The sequence below is a fragment of the Macaca mulatta genome, chromosome 8 (genome assembly GCF_049350105.2).
Source record: "Macaca mulatta isolate MMU2019108-1 chromosome 8, T2T-MMU8v2.0, whole genome shotgun sequence".
In the NCBI taxonomy this organism is placed as follows: domain Eukaryota; kingdom Metazoa; phylum Chordata; class Mammalia; order Primates; family Cercopithecidae; genus Macaca; species Macaca mulatta.
The window spans coordinates 37,553,178-37,571,920 of NC_133413.1; the positions used below are offsets into that span (position 1 = coordinate 37,553,178).

The window sequence follows — 18,743 nt, forward strand, 5'->3', positions numbered from 1 at the left end:
TGAAGCCACCACTTTCCCTTCCATGATAACCCATTAATTCATTAATTAATTCATTAATTCATTCATGAGGGGAGAGTCCTCATGATCTAATCACCTCTGAAAGGCCCCACCTTTCAATCCTGCCACACTGGAAGTAAATGTCAACATAAATTTTGGAGGAGACAAATATTCAATATGTTGTCCATAGCATGGTATCAAACAGTAGGTGAAATGTTCTCTGGTCTGCACTCTCAACAAAAAACAAACAAATCACTAAAATAAAAACTCCATGTGTGTTTGAGAGAGATATTTTAATCTTGACTACTTTGGTAGGAAACATACTGCTCTAACTTCTAACTTATTAATTATTAGACTTTATTCTTAGTGCTACATAATATTCAATTGTTTAATTGTCATGTGCTTTGTGGATTTTTTTTTTCATGTATTACATACTCATCTTGATGCCAGATTTACTGGAATAGGTTTTTATCATCAACTTAAATGAAAGTTTGAGCATTCATATTATTTTTACTCATACCATTCATATTATTAACCTTTTATCTATCAAATTTATGGCAAATATTTTCCTAGTTTGTTGGCCTCATTCTTTTGTGCATGATTTTATTTTTCTTTAAGTTTTCAATTTGAAGCAAGTTTCTACTTGACGGTTGTACCTTTAATTTTCCTCTGAGCCAAGATTTCTTTAGGATAGCTTTTCTTGATTTCCAGGTGCTAGGACTCCTTTAGTTTCAGTCTTCAGGAGCACTGCCCACAGGGCTCTCTCTGGCTATCTACTGTCTATGAATAATTTATTTATGGGTCAGTGCCAGACTTTCTCTACTTCCTGACCAACTGTTTGAGGAGAGGTATGAAAGAAGAGGACAGCTGAGCTGGGGACATAGGAGAAGTGTTTGCTAGATGCTACAAATAGCAAATGTAAGGAATTAATCAGAAAGCAGGCAATTTGCCCCTGAATTTCTGACCTAGGAGGAGAGTGGAGGTAGAGCAAAAAAGTTCCCAGACCTGCTTTAAGCTGATCAATTTCTTCCTTGCAGTGATACAAGACTGATGGTAATTTAAAAGACCTAATTCTAGTGACTTTACAGTAAGGGTTACACCCTAACATCAACTGTAAAGGCAAGAATAGAAGCCACAGACAGACCAGTTAGTTAAGAAGCCACTGCAAAAATCCCAGAAAGAAGATCATGGCAGGGCGAGGTCTTAGTCCATTTCTTGTTGCTCATAACAAAATATCCAAGACTGGGTAATATTCAAGGGAAAGGAATTTATTTATTATAGTCATTGTATGGAGGCAATATGACTCTCAACTTTTATATTTTGGTGAGAATGTAGATTTACTTATCTCTATTTTACCTACTCATTGTAAGATCCAGTGAAAGAAGAGACCATCTTGGTTTTGTTCACCTAGTTTTACCTAGCTCAGTACAATCTCTGATACTCAACAACTGTTTAGATACTTGTCAAAGGAACAAATGGATGGCTCTGAAATAGGCAATGGTAGTAGTGAATGGACGACATTGTGTCACAGGCTGGTAGTCATAACACAGCTGTGTTATAAAATTGGTTCCATTGCCCTACTTTGTTAAACAGAGCAGTGTTTTTTGGCTCTGATCATTGTTAGTACCTTCCAGGCTGGTGCCATCAGGAACCCCAGGACTTGGTAGTGAGATTTGCATTTTTACTTCATTGTCTGGTACCACTCGGCTCTACAGCTTTTCTTTACGTTTACTGTAATTCTCAGATCTCTTCTTTGTGCTAGTTGGTATCATTTTCTTTCAAATTAACCTCTTCTAAAGTAAGTTTTTGATGGTGATGATTTGGGGTATTTAAGCTCTCATTTGTGGGGTGGTACTCGGGGTAAGTATGGAAGGATCCTTATATGTCTTCCCCTGGTAAATCCCTTTTTACAAAGACAAATCATTGTTAAATCAAATGATTATGGAAGAGATGACACTTTTTTTTTTTTTTTGAGATGGAGTCTTGCTCTGTTGCCCAGGCTGGTGTGCAGTGGCGCATTCTCAGCTCACTGCAAGCTCTGCCTCCCTGGTTCAAGCGATTCTCCTGCCTCAGCCTCCTGAGTGTCTAGGATTATAGGCACATGCCAGTAACCCGGCTAATTTTAATAATTTTAATAGAGACAGGGTTTCACTGTGTTGGTCAGCTGGTCTGCAACTCCTGACCTCGTGATCTGCCCACTTCAGCCTCCCAAAGTGCTGGGATTACAGGCATGAGCCACCGTACCCGGCACAGATGACACTTTTTATTGGTGATAAATTAGAATTCTTTAGACTTAAGAAATGAAATGAGGTATCTTATTCTAAAACCAGCTTTCAATGAGCTGTGCTTGTGGTGAGCAGAGTATGATGAAATGCCCCTGATGTGTATGCTCCTGTGTGACTTCTCTTTGATGTCATCACGGCCATTGCTTTCTGTAATAAATGTCAGTTTTTATGTGTCCGTTAAATTACTGTGTTTTACCTAGGCTGATAACTAGAGCTGAATGGTTGTTGTCAAACAAGAGATGTGTCTAGTGCTACCAAGGGGCACTAGAGAGTAGAGATGTTGCTTAGATATGGAAGCAGAGAGTGAATAAGGAAATAACAGATCAGAGGAAAGTGGCATGTGATGAAATAGAGGTGCTCAGGGTGGTGTTTCTCCATTTGAAGTAAATTGAGGATCCCAGGAGCAGAAGGCTTCCATCTGTGTCTTCCTTTTGTGTTCAAGGAAAGAGAAGTTTAGACCGAGGATAGGACCAAGATAAAACTGGGAAGAAGAAAATAGGTTCTTCGGCCTCTAGAAGATAACACATCAGAAATGGGAGTAGTCTGTGTTCAGAGGATGGGGAAGGTGAGCTTCTCCAGAAGAGGGGCTGGGCCTCAACTGTGTCAGCTACCTAACCCAAGTGCTAAATGTCTCTTCGATCACTGAAGGAGTAACATAAATGATCACCAAAGAAACTTATCTCAAAATCTACAGAACACTGAGCTTTAAATTTAAATCTGCTTGTGATTGCTCAAAACTATATTACTTTAACCTTAGTACAATCTCAAACCTTTATCAAAACTTGTTTAAATTCAGGCATCTTGACTTAAAACCTTGTCTAATAATATCCTCTCAACACAAAATACAAGTTTTACATTTATATGTTGATTTTCCGAGCTCCACTTTGGACCAGTTATTGAAATATCATCATCATCATGAACGTTGTAATGAAATGAAATGGCCTAATTGCAGTCACCTCTTTTCTCTCTTCCAGTGCATTTTTAGAAAATGGGTCAAAGTCAATGTAGGATATTTGTGTTCTTTTCCTGCTCCCAGCTTATTAGCTTGAGTATCCATTTCCTGAATATAACCAAATTTACCAAATAAAAGGGACAGGATATGGAATAAAGAAACCAATCATTGCTGTTGCTCCATATTTTAGATACATATCTCTCCCATACCCGAATCTGCTCACCTTTCTATTCCAGAAAAGAGTTCTGATTTTTTTAGTGACTTGTAAACATTCCTTTCTTCCTGTAGGTGGAATGGCTGAAAAATGAGGAACCCATTGACTCTGAACAAGATGAGAACATTGACACAAGGGCTGACCATAACCTGATCATCAGGCAGGCACGGCTCTCGGACTCAGGAAATTATACCTGCATGGCAGCCAACATCGTGGCTAAGAGGAGAAGCCTGTCAGCCACTGTGGTGGTTTATGGTAAGACCAGCCCAAAGGCCAGGAATGGGTAGGGAGGGCAGAAAGCAGAGAGGCAGAGGGATGTATGTTTTATTAAAACTTTTAATGTCGAGAGCTGCAAAGACCTTGGGGTTCGTTCACTGCAGCACTCTATCCTGCCTCCCCCACCTGGCAGGCGAAAAACATCACTATTTCTATTAATGTGTTTGCTGTTCCTTCCAATATTGCACTATCGTGTGATAGTCAGTGACATTTCCAATCTCTCTTTTAAAAATAATAAAAAGCTGTTTATTTTATTCCATTATGTTTATATTTGAAAAGAATTGAGATGGGCAACTTCTGCTTCCCACGCCTCTCAAACCCAATACTCACCCCAGTTTTTCCTAGACCTGCTGTCAGGTAGTCTCTCCCTTGGTATGTGAAATTCTCCAAAAACAAACAATACTATTTGCTGAATATCTCAGGTATTATACAAAAGAAGTTCCCAGCTATATAAGTAAAGGCATTCCCTTCCACAATAGAAGAGCCCTGGGATTTATTTTTGAAGCGCTTAAAGTCAGAAATTCAAATGCTGATATTTTCTTCTTATACTCCGGATTTTCAAGTGCTTTAGAGATTTATTGATGAGTTCTTTCTATTTCTTATAATTTCCTTGCAAGGCAAATTCTGTGTCCCTCCTATTTCAGATGAATAGGCTGAGGACTGGATGAGGTGACCCCACTGTTGTCTCATGATGGAGCAGCCAGTGGGGGCTGCACAGTCTCTCAGTCCCCGGATGCCTGACTCACAGCACCTGGCACAGTGGCTTGCACATAGTAGGCAATCAGTAAAAACCTCTCTCCTTTTTTTCTCCCCTCCCCATTTTTCTCTCTCAGTGAATGGAGGCTGGTCTTCCTGGACAGAGTGGTCAGCCTGCAATGTTCGCTGTGGTAGAGGATGGCAGAAACGTTCCCGGACCTGCACCAACCCAGCTCCTCTCAATGGTGGGGCCTTTTGTGAGGGAATGTCAGTGCAGAAAATAACCTGCACTTCTCTTTGTCCTGGTGAGATATATGCAGATTCCCTTTTCCCTTCTGGTCCACCAACACTATTAAGCTGGTGTGAAGCAATCAATGTTACTTTCTTTTCCAAAGTCACCCTCTCCCAAGTTCTTAGAATAGAACCTTTATCCAAGGTGCTAATGTAGAGCTCATTGTCATGGCAGCAACGTGGGTAAAATGCCACGGTGCGATGTTTTCGGGCATATTTTTTAATACTCAGATGACACCGAACATTCGTCATCAATAAGCCAATTGCTATGAAGTCTGGTTATACTACCAGTGTTTGGTTGGGCTAAGCCATCCCCTTCTCTCCTTGGGTTCTCCCATCTTGTGGCCTGTATTTGTATAATAGTTAGCAGGGATTAGATAAATTGTCTTAAAGCACAAAAGAACGGTACCAAATGTTTGACTCTTTATCATTAGTTATCAATCAAATAACTTTATCAGTTCTAGCTTTGTATTTATTTATAAGACAATTGATAGCGACTGTACACTGTCACAGCAGTCTATATTTTACATTTGGTCTATGCTTGCCTTTCTTTCTGTAAAAAGAGATACTTCATTTACCAAGTATGGCTTTCATAAATTCCTTTGTCTCTTACTGGCTGTAACCCAATTTATACAACAAGAAATAGATGAGATGGAAGAATGACTTTCTTTAGGAAATGCGGGGTCCTCCCACTGAGAAATAAATTGACCCTGGGTCTCACATGCACTACAGAACATTAACTCCAAGGACACTGAACTAGAGCCTCATGTCTTTATAATAAAATTGCAAATTTATTTGCAATCGAAGTTAAGGTAGGGCTCTTCCCAGAAGCATATTCTTGGAGTTTCATTTTGGACTTATGTTCAATAAGCATTTATTGAGTGCTTACTATGTGCCAGGTACTGTGCAGGATGCTTTTACACACATAATGTCATTTACTCCTGTGTTGTGAGTTTTACTATCCCCAGTTGGCAGACATGGTAAAATGAGGCTAAGTAACTCGCCCAGGGTTGCTCAGCGGATAAGTTGGCAGATCCAAGACAAGGGCTCAGACATTTTGCTTCAAGTTCAGTATTTTTTTTATATTACCCTATTCTTGACTAATTGCTTTAGATTTAAAATGGCAGTATCTTAAATAACCCACATAAGCATGGTTGAACTATTCCTAGGAGGTAAAGGGCAATTGCCTCAGACATCTGCCATGATCTCTAGGGTTGCTTTTTAGTGGAATTAAATTCAGTTTGTTAATTTCTACATACAGCAGCAGTCCATGACCCAAGAAATTCTATTTATATAAGTCCTGGTGTCTTGGGGTTTGACTGACCTGTTTTAGTTTAATACTATCAATATATTTGGGTTTCACTTTATATTGTTTAGGGGCTTCTAGGGCTTAAAGATAGTTCATTCTACTCTGTTCTAAACTGTCAACCCCTAAGAAAGTGGCTGATTATCAGTGGTTACTGCACACAGTTTATCTGTCCACCTAAGATGCACTTGGGCGTGAAAGACTGGGAAAGAATGGGTCATGACAAATTTTTAGCCAACCCAATGGTGCTGGAAATATGAATGCTTGCCTCAATTTGGTAATTGGTCTCATCCTGAAATAGCAAGAGTATTATACTACTGCTTTTGTGAGCTTATCTCTTCAGGAAAGAAACCATGGAGAGAAGATAAGTGAATATGTTCTTTTGTTTCTGTTTGGTGGTTATTTCCTTAAAATCTAGCTCTAGAACAACAGCAGTCCTGGGGTGAGTCTCCTGACAGCTACTTGATTCATTCTAACAATGGTTTCTTTTGTTTGCCTTTGAAGTGGATGGGAGCTGGGAAGTGTGGAGCGAATGGTCCGTCTGCAGCCCAGAGTGTGAACATTTGCGGATCCGGGAGTGCACAGCACCACCCCCGAGAAATGGGGGCAAATTCTGTGAAGGTCTAAGCCAGGAATCTGAAAACTGCACAGATGGTCTCTGCATCCTAGGTAACACCTTCAGTTTAACATCTTCAGTGTTTGTTCATAATACTATTTATGCATCTCAAGAAAGTAAGCTACAGCCATTAATGTGGTTAAATAAGTTAGCAGAAAGCCAAGTTGCTAACGGCAAAAATAAATTAGGTAAAAAGTGCAGAAAAGCAGACAAATGCATTTTTAATAGAGATGGTATAAATGCATATATTGTATCACTGTGCATTCTGTTTATGTGTATATGTATTAAATTGATAACATTTTAAGAGTAGAAAAAAAGTTAAAATATTTTAGACTTTTAGAAGCTTCCATTTTTAATTTTGGTGAAATTCTGATACTGATCACTGTGGTTATATTTCCCCCCAGGAATTTTGCAAGCACAGTAAAGCATTTAATCATCTTTAGAGACCATGGATTCTGTGGCAAGGAACATGTGTTGTGACTGTTATCTTAAAAATAGACTGGGCGCGGTGGCTCACGCCTGTAATCCCAGCACTTTGGGAGGCCGAGGCGGGAGGATCACAAGGTCAGGAGATCGAGACCATCCTGGTGGTGAAACCCTGTCTCTAATAAAACTATAAAAAATTAGCTGGGCTTGGTGGTGGGCACCTGTAGTCCCAGCTACTCGGGAGGCTGAGGCAGGAGAATGGCATGAACCTGGGAGGCAGAGCTTGCAGCAAGCCGAGATTGCACCACTGCACTCCAGCCTGGGCAACAGAGTGAGACTCCATCTCAAAAAAAAAAAAAAAAAAAAAAAATTACGGGGAAAGGAGAGTGATACCTGAGGAAGTGGGTGGCTTTGTATCACAGTGGTCTGGCAGAGTAGCAAGTAGAACATTTGTTTCAAAATTCCCAAGTCTTTGCTTTATTCCTGAGATTACATTATTACCATCACCAAGGGACTGTCTGCCTGGGTTAGAAGACGTGGGAGGGTCAACTAGAGTTCAAGAGAAATAGGTTTTCATTTGATGCTCTTCCTTATTTACTTTGTGTTCTTTGGGCAAGTTGCTTAATCTCTTAACTTCTCTGACTATAATTACCAAATATGATACCCACTTTTTAGTATTGTCAAGGCTAAATGATGAAATAACATATTTGAATGTTGTATGGCACAGAGTAGGTACACACTTGATATGGATCTATTCTCCACTCACCCACTCAGATGAACCAAGGTGTATTGATTTTGCTGGGGTATTTTAAAAACACAAGACTCAGCACTTATTTCTCTAGAGCTGGTCGCCTTCTTGGAAATTTCTTTGGAAAGTATCTAGCAAAATATATATACATATACACCATAGCTTACTAGTTTGTGATCTTCTCAGAGAGATGCATCACATTTTCTTTGGGAAAATGACAGTATGGAGGAAATATCTAAGTTGGTTTTATTTTTCTGCCTTAGTGTGACTGAATACCCTTGAAGGCAGGCACCTGCTACCTGTTGTATTTTCAGACTAATTCTGTATGGTTCATACATCAGTTAAAATGATTAGTACATTGAGCACTTCCTGATAGCCTCTATTTGCTAGTACAAGCACTGATTACCCTGCATGCATCAGATACAATGCAGGGGGCTGTAATGGAAGACCACCTACCCACCAGTTGTAGTTTGGGTATGCTCTCCAATAAATGCATACCAACTATTTGCTGCCTTCAAAAAGCCTTCCCCCTTCCTAAATGTAAGGAATCTGAACACAAGCTCAATAGAAGGATATTTAAAGAAATGTGCTTCTCACCTCTCTTGAATACCACCAGGTTTTTCTAATACACACATTTGAGGTGTGACTGTTTTTATTTCCACTACAGGAGAACAAGGAGAACACTTAGAAAACCACTCATGTGTCACTAAAACTACACATGGCCAATGTCCATAGGAAGAGTTCATTTAGTAAGCCAATAAACTGCTTAAAGCAACTACCTGAACTATGACGATGAGTGACTTCAAGGAAAGAACTAAGCTATTTGAATTTTACAAGCACATATACACCTGATCAATTTTATGTATCAACCGGACTGAGCCATGGGATGGCCATGATTATAAATTAGTACAGTTGGGCGGTGAATTTCATGTCTTCCAAAGAACCATGACAATATAACTATTTGGCTACTGGTTGAAATTTTTATATTCATAATAATAACCTTCACTAACAACCACAGGTTGTACTTGCACTTGGGGAAAATCAGTGGATATCAGGCTTCAATCTTAATTGACTAAAACTTAATCTGAGAATTACTGATTGGAGACAGATAATGGTTAGCTCTTAATAGAAGAAAGAATTGTTATCCAACACACAAATATTATTTTTTTTTTGCATTTGCATTGTAATAGCTTGTCATTTATCAACTGAATAAGAGTTCTGTTTAAGGCTGAAAGGACTTATCAGCACTGAGAGTGTACTGGCAAGCCTCGATCCTAACTCTGAAATCTGAGATGCAATATTAGACAGGGCTCTCCAGAGAAACAGAACCAATAGGATATGCACACACATAGAGAAAGAGTGCAATGCAGAGATATTTAAATATATTTATTATGAAAATTGGTTCATGTGATTCTGAAGCCTGGCAAGTCCAAAATCTGCAAAGCCCATGTCCCAGTTCAGGCCCAAAAGTTGGTAGGCTGCTGTGGAACCAGGAACATCTGATGGCCCAGTTAGAAGGCTGTCAGGCTGGAAGAGCCAGTGTTTTAGTTGGAAGGCTGTCAGGAAGGAGCATTCTCTCTTACTCATGGTAGGGTCAGTCTTTTGTTCTATTTAGGTCTTCAACTGATTGGATGAGGCCCACCCACATTATGGAGGGCCATCTGCTTTTTTTCAGTCTGTGAATCTAAATGTTAATCTCATCCAAAAACACCCTCACAGAACCATCTAGAATAATATATGACTTGATATCTGGGCAACCCATGGCCCAGTCAAGTTGGCACATAAAATTAAATGCATCATGGATGCATACGTACTTTTATGGAATTAAAACAGCTCAATCCTTTTCTATAGTGGAAATAACATAGCTAGGAAGATAGGCTTGGGATGTGTAAAAAGATCTCTATTAAATACCCCCATGAGTTGAAAATGCTACATAAGCCTTTTCTTTCTATGTAATCTATTAATTTCTTCCATTTCCTTTTTCACTTCAGCATGTTTTTTCTAGCCTTCATTGTATGCATATTAGTGTATTTGTCAAATATGATCAGAGGCTTTTGATGGCTATAGTGATGAAGATTATTGAAGGAGAAAGGGTGAAGTCTATGAGATTATTGATGTAATTGAGATATATTTTCATATCAGTGGGAAACGGGTATGTTCATAAGAGCACAACACCAGGATGTATTCTGTCCTTTTAAATAGAAAGTGGCTACCTATATAACAAAAATGAATAACACCAGACATGGTAGCTCACACCTGTAATCCCAACATTTTGGGAGGCCAGGGCAGGAGGACCACTTGAGTCCAAGAATTCAAGATCAGCCTGGGCAACGTAGCGAGACCCTGTCTCTACAAAAAGTAAAAATTAAAAAAATATAAGCCAGACATGGTGGCTTATGCCTGTAGTCCCAGCTGCTCTGGAAGCTGAGGTGTGAGGATGAAGCTGCAGTGAGCCATGATCGTGCTATTGCAGCCCAGCTGAGGCAACACAGTGAGATCCTGTCTCAAGGAATAAATAAATAAAAATAGCACTTCACTATCTCTTCAGGAAGCAATGAACAGTAATCCAATTAAATGATGCCAACATCACTCTGAGGTTCTCACTGGTACTCTGTTGGAGTGCTCTTTGTGAAAATAGCTGTACTCTGAGGATAGAGCTCCAATGAAGGCTGGCTTTGATTAAAATAGTGTTTGGCAACAGCTTTATGGAGCAGTAGCTTTATTGAAGAATCTAGGTCATATTACAATTTGGGAATTTTCTTCATCCTGATTTTCTTCCTTGACACTCAACATGACCCTAGAGCAATTCCTCAATTTCCACCTTCTCGTGGAGGATTCACAATGGCATTTCTTGGCTCTTAGATGACCTACATGTCTTTGATTTTATTTAGCCTTCAACAAAACACCTGGTTTTTCTTTGTTGTCTCTGAGGGTTGCATTTCTCCTAGAGATGAAGCTGCCAGCTCTGAATGATCACTTTAATATTTGGGTATTATTGTTACTTAGTCAGTTGCGACTAGAACACAGAACCTTAATGTTACACTGTCCCAGATGGCCATACCTAGATGCTCTCAACAATAAAATAAATACGGCTGGCACAGTGGCTTATGCCTGTTATCCTAGCATTTGGGGGACCTAGGAGGGAGGATCACTTGAGGCTAGGAGTTCAAGACTATCCTGGGTAACATAGCAAGACCCCGGTCTCTACAAAAGAAAAATGAAAAACGAGCCAAGTGTGGCGGTACATACCTGTAGTCCTAGCTATTCGGGAGGCTGAGGCAGAAGGATCACTTGAGCCCAGGAGATCGAGGCTGCAGTGAGCTATGATTCCTCTACTGCACTCCATCCTGGGAGACAAAGGGAGGCCCTGTCGCTTAAAAATCAAAAACTAAGTAAATGCCCCAAGACTGGTAAGAGGCAGAGTAGGAATTTTTTGGCAATAACAGTGAATCCACAAAGCTAAACTACAAGCATAAACATGCAGTGCCTTTATACTAGAGTATTGCTTTTCTAGAGGAAAAAGGTAATGATGTGGTATGACTGTCAAGAAACAAGAACTTGTAGTTCCATGTTTTCTGAGCTTGAACACCAGAATCAGGTGGTTTCCTGACCATTGGTCTTTCTCCTTACTGTACATAGCTGCTTCTGTGCTCTCAGATCACAGCCAGAGAGAAATAAGCTGTGCATGCCTCATTGACAGGAAGAGAAACGTGAAAATAGCAGGGTGTTTAGTTTGATCCTGAGGAATAGGAGAAGCCAGCTCCCTCTCTCTTTACCCCAGGAGATATAAAACTAAGGGCATTGGCTTGAGAAGATTAAATGGGTATGCTTCAGAAGGGATTAGCACCTAAATGTGTAGTGAGACTAAAGCTAGAGAAATGCCACACAGGCCTGAAAGACAGAGGAAGTCTCCAAGGCTTAGCTACCTGATAGCTAAGCCGTTCCTCTTGTCAAGGTATAACATAGGTCAGTTCAACATTGACAGTTCAAAAACTGAAATATCAGTAAAATAGTGGTTTGTTTTCACTTCTCATGGCTGCAGTGATAAGAAAAGTTTGAGTTGATGGTTAGGAAACCCCATCAAGGATAAAGACATCTACACAATAGCGGTTCAAATAAACATCCCGGAGCTACATCTAATAATCTAACCACATTGTCTGTTGAATGATCTACTTAAATGACCTAGAGGAAGCACCTGAAAAGGTGAACCTGTAATCACAGGAAAGACATGTTTGCTTTGTTAAGCATTTTCTCTTGGACAATTCTAAACCTCATTGTTATCCATTACAGTAATTACCTGAGTTCCTTCCCTGTATTTCCTAGGGCACTGAATCAGAGAAATTTCATCCTGGAGATAGCTCTTCGCATCTGAAACAACTTATTTCTATACTAGCGGTTTTATGGAATACCTCTTTTGTTTATAGGATTATAACCGATGAGTGTCCCTTTACCAAAACAAAACCTATCAATTCCTTGCTTTGGTCAGAGTCAGAAATCATACTTGACTCAATCTAGACTTTTTGTTAGACAAGTTCGTATTTCAGAACCAGCTGAACCAGCCACACAGCACAATTGCTTAATTATAGCATAAACTCTCTAAATTCAAGAAATGAAAATGGCATTAGCAAGATAACATACCAGCACAGTATATTTTTATTTGGCCACAAAGCATCCTACTGCTTGCTAATTCTCCCAAGTACTTTTAATTTATAGGACATAGTAGGTGCTCCTTTTCACATAAAGACTTTTTCCTAGAGATACTCAATAGCTTGGCTTTCTGCATAACAATTGATTAATTCAGAATTTGCCTTCATATATACTGCATAGCAAATGTGGACATAATATTGCAGACCCACAGGAGTCATTAGAATGTAGATTTGGGCACATATGGTGTCATTAGCAGCTTAGCAACAATCTCTCCCCCATGCCCCAATAAACACTTTTCCATTATGGGGGCCAGTATGAAGACCAGTGAGGAACAAGCTTTAACAAGACAGAGTGGAGTGGCTCAGACTGAAGTTTCCATTGTGCTTAATTAAAAAGAAAATAAAGCAGAGATAGTGCAGTATTCATGTGTCTTGGTGAAGGCTTTAAAAACAATTTTTTTACAAAGCTAAAACTGTCATTTCTGTGCCTCTTGATGGGCACTTGCACTCAAGTGCAATATCCTGAGTGGATTGGACAAAAGATCAAGAATAAAATGCACGCAACAAATTACCATAACACTTCTCCCTTTGTTACCCACCCACTATTGACTTTTCTATTTTTATGCCTTGTTAATGAAAAGAAAAAGACATTTATTGGTTTTTTTTGAACATGATCTCCCTTCTCAATGAAGACTGGCATTCATCCATTGGTTTATGATGGATGCGTATTTCATAAGCTATTAAAAATCTGTGACCTTTCTTACCAACCATGTTTGAAACACTTAAGATGCCTTTTGTCATCCAGGAAACTTTTTCTGTTGCCACCATCTTCTATTTCCTCAGGGATCTGTGCCACAGGTACAGAGCCAGGACAGAAGAGCCTAGGTAAGAACTGCTTTCTCAGCTAATAGAAATGAAGGAAGTTATTCTGCTTGTCTCTCTTTAACTCTCCTTCTACCTACATTTTCCCATTGCTACCCACTTTTTCCCACAACATATTTCAATATGTATTTTTCCACTATGCTTGCATTCTTTTGGCAAAATTAGACAGGAAGTCCTATGTAGCACTTCAGAAACATAGTCTCTGGAAGTTGGTTTCTCTAAGCACATCTTGTTAACTTTGTTCATTTTATGAGACAAATCAAAAAAAAAACACCTCCACTGTAAATAAGGGTGCTAAAACTGAATTTGGGCAGCTGGAGAGCAGGATGCATGTACCTCCAGATCATATTACTTAGAGAGCGAGGGAAAGAAACGAAAGCAAAACAAAGTAAAACCTAACACAAACCCAAGAAAACTAAACAAACACACAAGAATGAGTCCCTGTGATGATGTAAACTGGAGACAAACCATTAGAAAGCTTAGAAACATTTCTTAAATTATAATCTTAGAACCAGATCGTCGGTGAGAGTGCAAATCCATAACAAAGACAATTTTATAGATGATATTCCCGAGAAACACTGAACTGGGGACTGTTGGAAGATACAGAGGTTGAGCTTCAGTGAGACTGGCCCATGTTGGGCCTGGATTTATCTGGCATTAAGAACACAGGCTAAATAGCCTTCAAAGCTCCTTTGTGACTGAGTTGAAACCAGCTGTTCTCCACTCAAAATGGACAGACAGGAACCTACAATTGGAAGAAAGGAATGAATTGAGCCTGTTGGGTGTGAATATTCATCCCTTAAATGAAGGATAGGTTGAAGCCTCAGGGCTCTGCAGTGAGATAGTTTGAGTTTGAATTCAGATTACAGTACTATGGGCAGGAGCACCTTGAACAAGTGTCTTAATTTCTCTAAGTTTAAATTTGCTTATCTATAAAACAAAATTATAACAGTATCTATTACAAAGGGTTCTTTGTGAGAAGATAAACTAATCTGAGTAAAGCATTTTCCCTCCATAGTAAGCACTCTATTATACAAAATAGCAATAATGATAGTGTGTGTGTGTACGTGTGTGTGTGTGTGTGTGTGTGTGTGGTGTTTTGTTTGAGACAAGATCTCACTCTGTTGCCCAAACTGGAGTTCAGTGGCACAATCATAGCTTACTGCAGCCTCAAACTCCTGGGTTCAAGTGATCCTCCCACCTCAGGGTCCCAAAGTGCTAGGATTACAGGTGTAAACCCCCATGCCCAACACATATGTGTTTTCTAATAAAGGAATTCTTGCAGCAGAAAAAAAAAAAAAGTTTTCCATGTTCTGCAAGAGTATCAACAGTGCAATACTTTCTATATTTCATTAAAACTTTTCCTAATATATCTGGTTAAGATAGTGTCTAATAAAATAAAATGTACTTGTCATTAAAACCTGTAGAAGACATTATTTATGCATTCATTACATTCTTTATACAAACTAGTTTTCAGCAGTAATTTGAGAAATACTGTCAGTTGTCAAAAAGAGTTTAGAGGAACCCTAACACTTCACAAAGACTCTTAAACTTTCTGTCAGACAAAAGAATCAATATCCTTTCCTAGAACTTCTGATAAGTAGCTGAATGAACTACCCTCCATTTTCTATCCTTCCTCTGCTCAGCTGGTAGGATTTGGTCCTGAGAAGGTGACAGACCAGGGGATCTATAAGGTCCCAACAAGTTCTAAAATTTTATGATTCTAACCAACAGTTAAAAACAACTCAAAGTCATACATGGTTGTTCACACCTATATAGTCCCAGCTATTCTGGAGGCTGAGGCAGGAGGATCAAGTTCAAGGCTATAGAGCACCATGACTGTGTTTGTAAATAGCCACTGCACTTCAGCCTGGGCAACATAGCAAGACTCTGTCTCTTAAAAATAAAATAAAATAAAATAAATTCTCACGAGAAAGGCTCAGGAGAGGGAAGGAAGAACACTTGAACCACAGGTGAGAAAATCAGTCCTCACCGTAGTGAGTAGGATATACAAGCATCTTTCATTCATAAGAAGTACATGTATTCTGACAAGCTGGGCAGAAAATATTTTTTATTTTATTTATTTATTTATGTATTTATTTATTTATTTGAGATGGAGTCTTATTCTGTCGCCCAGGCTGGAGTGCAGTGGCACAATCGCGGCTCACTGCAACCTCTGCCTCCTGGGTTCAAGCGATTATCCTGTCTCAGCCTCCCGAGTAACTGGGATTACAGGCGTGTGCCACCATGCCCAGCTCATGTTTGTATTTTTAGTAGAGATGGGGTTTCGCCATGTTGGCCAAGCTTATCTCAAACTCCTGACCTCACGTGATCCACCTACCTTGGCCTCCCAAAGTGCTGGGATTACAGGTGGTAGAAAATACTTTTTATAAAGCAAATCCTAATTTGTCAACACAAATTCAAAAATTATTTCCCAGTAGAGTGGGGAGAAACCAAACCCAACAATGTAGCATTACTAGACTGTACTAGACTGTATAGCAATTTATAGATACCAGGATTACCGTTCTGTTGTGAACCAGTTCTAGAACAATGATGCATGCCTGGTACTTCTCTTATTCCACATTCCCAGATTCCAAAATTACCAATATTGCCATATTTATTTTCAATATTTAAAATATTTTTTGCTGTCAGTAATGATGGATATCCAAGGTCCCTTCTAGTCAGGATGTTTCCAAAGTTTAGGCTTTCTGTCATATAAACAAAACTATCCTTATTTTATTAGTTCTGTAAATTACAAATTTTACATTTGCAGTGTCATTAATCAGGATTCAACAGCACAAAACCCTGGGTAAGAAATATTAGTCTGGACTAGAGAAAGATTTAATATCTGAGATCATAGAGTGGTTTAGCTATAAAAGAAGTGGCAAGAACCCAATCAGGGAAGTGATTTAAAACTGAGTGATCTACTGTTGTGAAAAACTCAGTGGCCTCTGGGGTGTGCTGAACAAAGCAAATTAATAGAGATAAAGGAAACCTCTTTGTTTTGATTTCACCTATTCTCTTTAAATTACAAATTAAATACACATCTCTTCAAAATCATTACGAAAGGTGATAAATAAAATAAAGATGATACTAACATCATCAATAGATATTATCATTAATTCCATTAGCCCTGCCCTTCCTCATTCGCTAGAGTGTCAGTACTGTGAATAAGAAAAGACCTGGCCTTCCTATGTGTGTTTAGTACAGGACAGTGTTAGTGTTCGGTGGAATGGAAAATCGTCATGATCATTTAGAAAGATATCATAGGGTAGTAAAAAGAGCTCTAAACAAAGAGTCAGGAGTCCTAGGTCCCAGTTCAGATCTTCCATTAACTAGTGCGTTACCTTGGCAAATCTCACAATCTTGCACCTGTAACTGTAAAATGAGGAAATTGAGCAAGAAGATCGCTAAGTTTCATTTTAGCTTAAAAATGAGATACACACACCTATACATATATATATATACACACATACACACACAACATAAGCACATTAAAATAGATATACATATATACATGTAAAATATGAACATACATTGCAGCTATATATTTACCAACTTCCAGATATATATGCACACACATATTAAACATATATACACATATATAATACATTATATAGTATGAAAATAACACCACTGACATGTCAGCGACTTCAGATTATGTGTTTTTTAATGAGTTTTGAGAAGTTTATTCTCATTCACACCTAAAATCAGCCATTTGAGTGATGGTTACATAAACTGACTTGGGCATCTTTTAGATATGAAACAAAAACAAATTGCCCTAACCCAACAAAACAAGCTGCTGGCCTCACTTAGGGACTGACTTATCAAATTCAACCTCTTTAGCATTGTACTCCAAACTCTTCATCAAGAAGCCACAACATCCTATGAATTCATGTAGAACATAGGAAATTGATGAACCTTGACTTTGTAAATTTGTGATTGAAATTATGTACACTGTATAAGACTTAGCAGCACTGATTCATTTGACAGATATTTATTGAGTACCTACTATATTCTATTTATTGTTCTAGGTACTGGAAATAGGTAAACAAGACCGATGTAGACCCTATGTACAGGTAATTTGGTCTGTAATGTTAGATAAATGTTTGGACTAGCATGAGAACTAATGAAGCTGAAAAACAATTTGTAAGTCAAGGGTCCTCAATTTACAATTTCCCTTTAAGCATTTTCTAATGAGTCAGGACTGATAGCCTCATGTCAGTTAAGTATTTTCTTAGTCATCATAACAAACACCTCCCAAATCTCAACCCCCACCATCTTCCCTCCCCAAACCTCCCTACCTCCCTCCTGAGCAATTTAAGGAACAACCCTTGACACAGCAGGAAGCCACTGTGACCCTATGGCAAGGCTGGCACTTACAAATAGGATTCCTTTTTTTACAACTTTATTGAGGTATACTTGACAGTTAAAAATTGTATATATTTAAGTTGCACAGCTTGATGATTTGATATATGTGCACTTGTGCAATAGTTGCCACATCAAGCTAATTAGCATATCCATCACCTCACATAGCTCCTATCTTTTTTTTTTTCAGTGCATGTGTGATGAGAACATTTAAGTCTTGCCCTTTTAGCAGATTTCAAGTATACAGTACAATATTCTTAACAGTAGTCACATTATTTCACATTAGATTTCTAGGACTTCTTTATCTTGCCTAATTAAACTTTATACCCCTTGACCATTATCTCTCCACGTCCTCCATCCCAGCCTTAGCCCTTGGCAACCACCATTCTACTCTGTCTCTATGAATTTGGTATTTTTAAATTTCTCATATAAGTGAGATCAAACAGATTTATCTTTCTGCATCTGGCTTGCTTTACTTAGTATATTCTCCAAGTTCATCTATGTTATTGAAAGTGGCAGGATGTCCTTCTCTTTTAAGGGCGAATAATACTTCATTGTTTGTATATACTACATTTTCTTTATGCATTCATTTGTCAACAGGAATTTAGGTTGTTTTCATATCTTTGCTATTGTAAATCACGTGGCAATAGACATGGGAAAGTGGATATCTCTTCAATATATTAATTTCATTTTGATAAGATATTTTTAAATGATTTTTCAATATTTGAATATCACTCTTGCCTCAAAGTCAGTGATTATCATGACATTAACCAATACATGATTATCTTAAGCTTGAATTATAGAATCTGGACTTTTTGTTCCATTTTGAATATATATAGTATATATTTCTATTGTGACTGGAAGGTAGGGAATCAAAGCAAAAGAATTCATAGGTTAGAAAAAGGACTTTATTATGCATCTTCCCTTGGAGCAGAGTTGGAAGCACTGCATTTTATCACAAAGGCTAATTACTGATAAGAAAGTCTTATAGATATGGGCTTAAAAGTGTTTGCAGTGGCCCAAGAGCATATTTTACTCTG

At 38.6% G+C, this 18,743-nt stretch overlaps 1 protein-coding gene across 8 annotated transcripts in view; it reads left to right on the top strand.

The window, feature by feature from the left end:
* UNC5D (unc-5 netrin receptor D) overlaps positions 1–18,743 on the top strand; it is a 571,089-nt gene that overhangs the window by 450,899 nt on the left and 101,447 nt on the right. For 4 of the 8 annotated variants that reach the window (XM_001088208.5, XM_015145154.3, XM_015145153.3 and 1 more), the window contains exons 5-7: positions 3,523–3,703; positions 4,558–4,725; positions 6,522–6,686. In XM_001088208.5, the coding sequence (XP_001088208.2) occupies positions 3,523–3,703; positions 4,558–4,725; positions 6,522–6,686 (514 nt within the window). The remainder of the gene's footprint in view (positions 1–3,522; positions 3,704–4,557; positions 4,726–6,521; positions 6,687–18,743) is intronic. The other 4 variants (XM_015145155.3, XM_015145157.3, XM_015145156.3 and 1 more) reach the window with 1 other exon arrangement.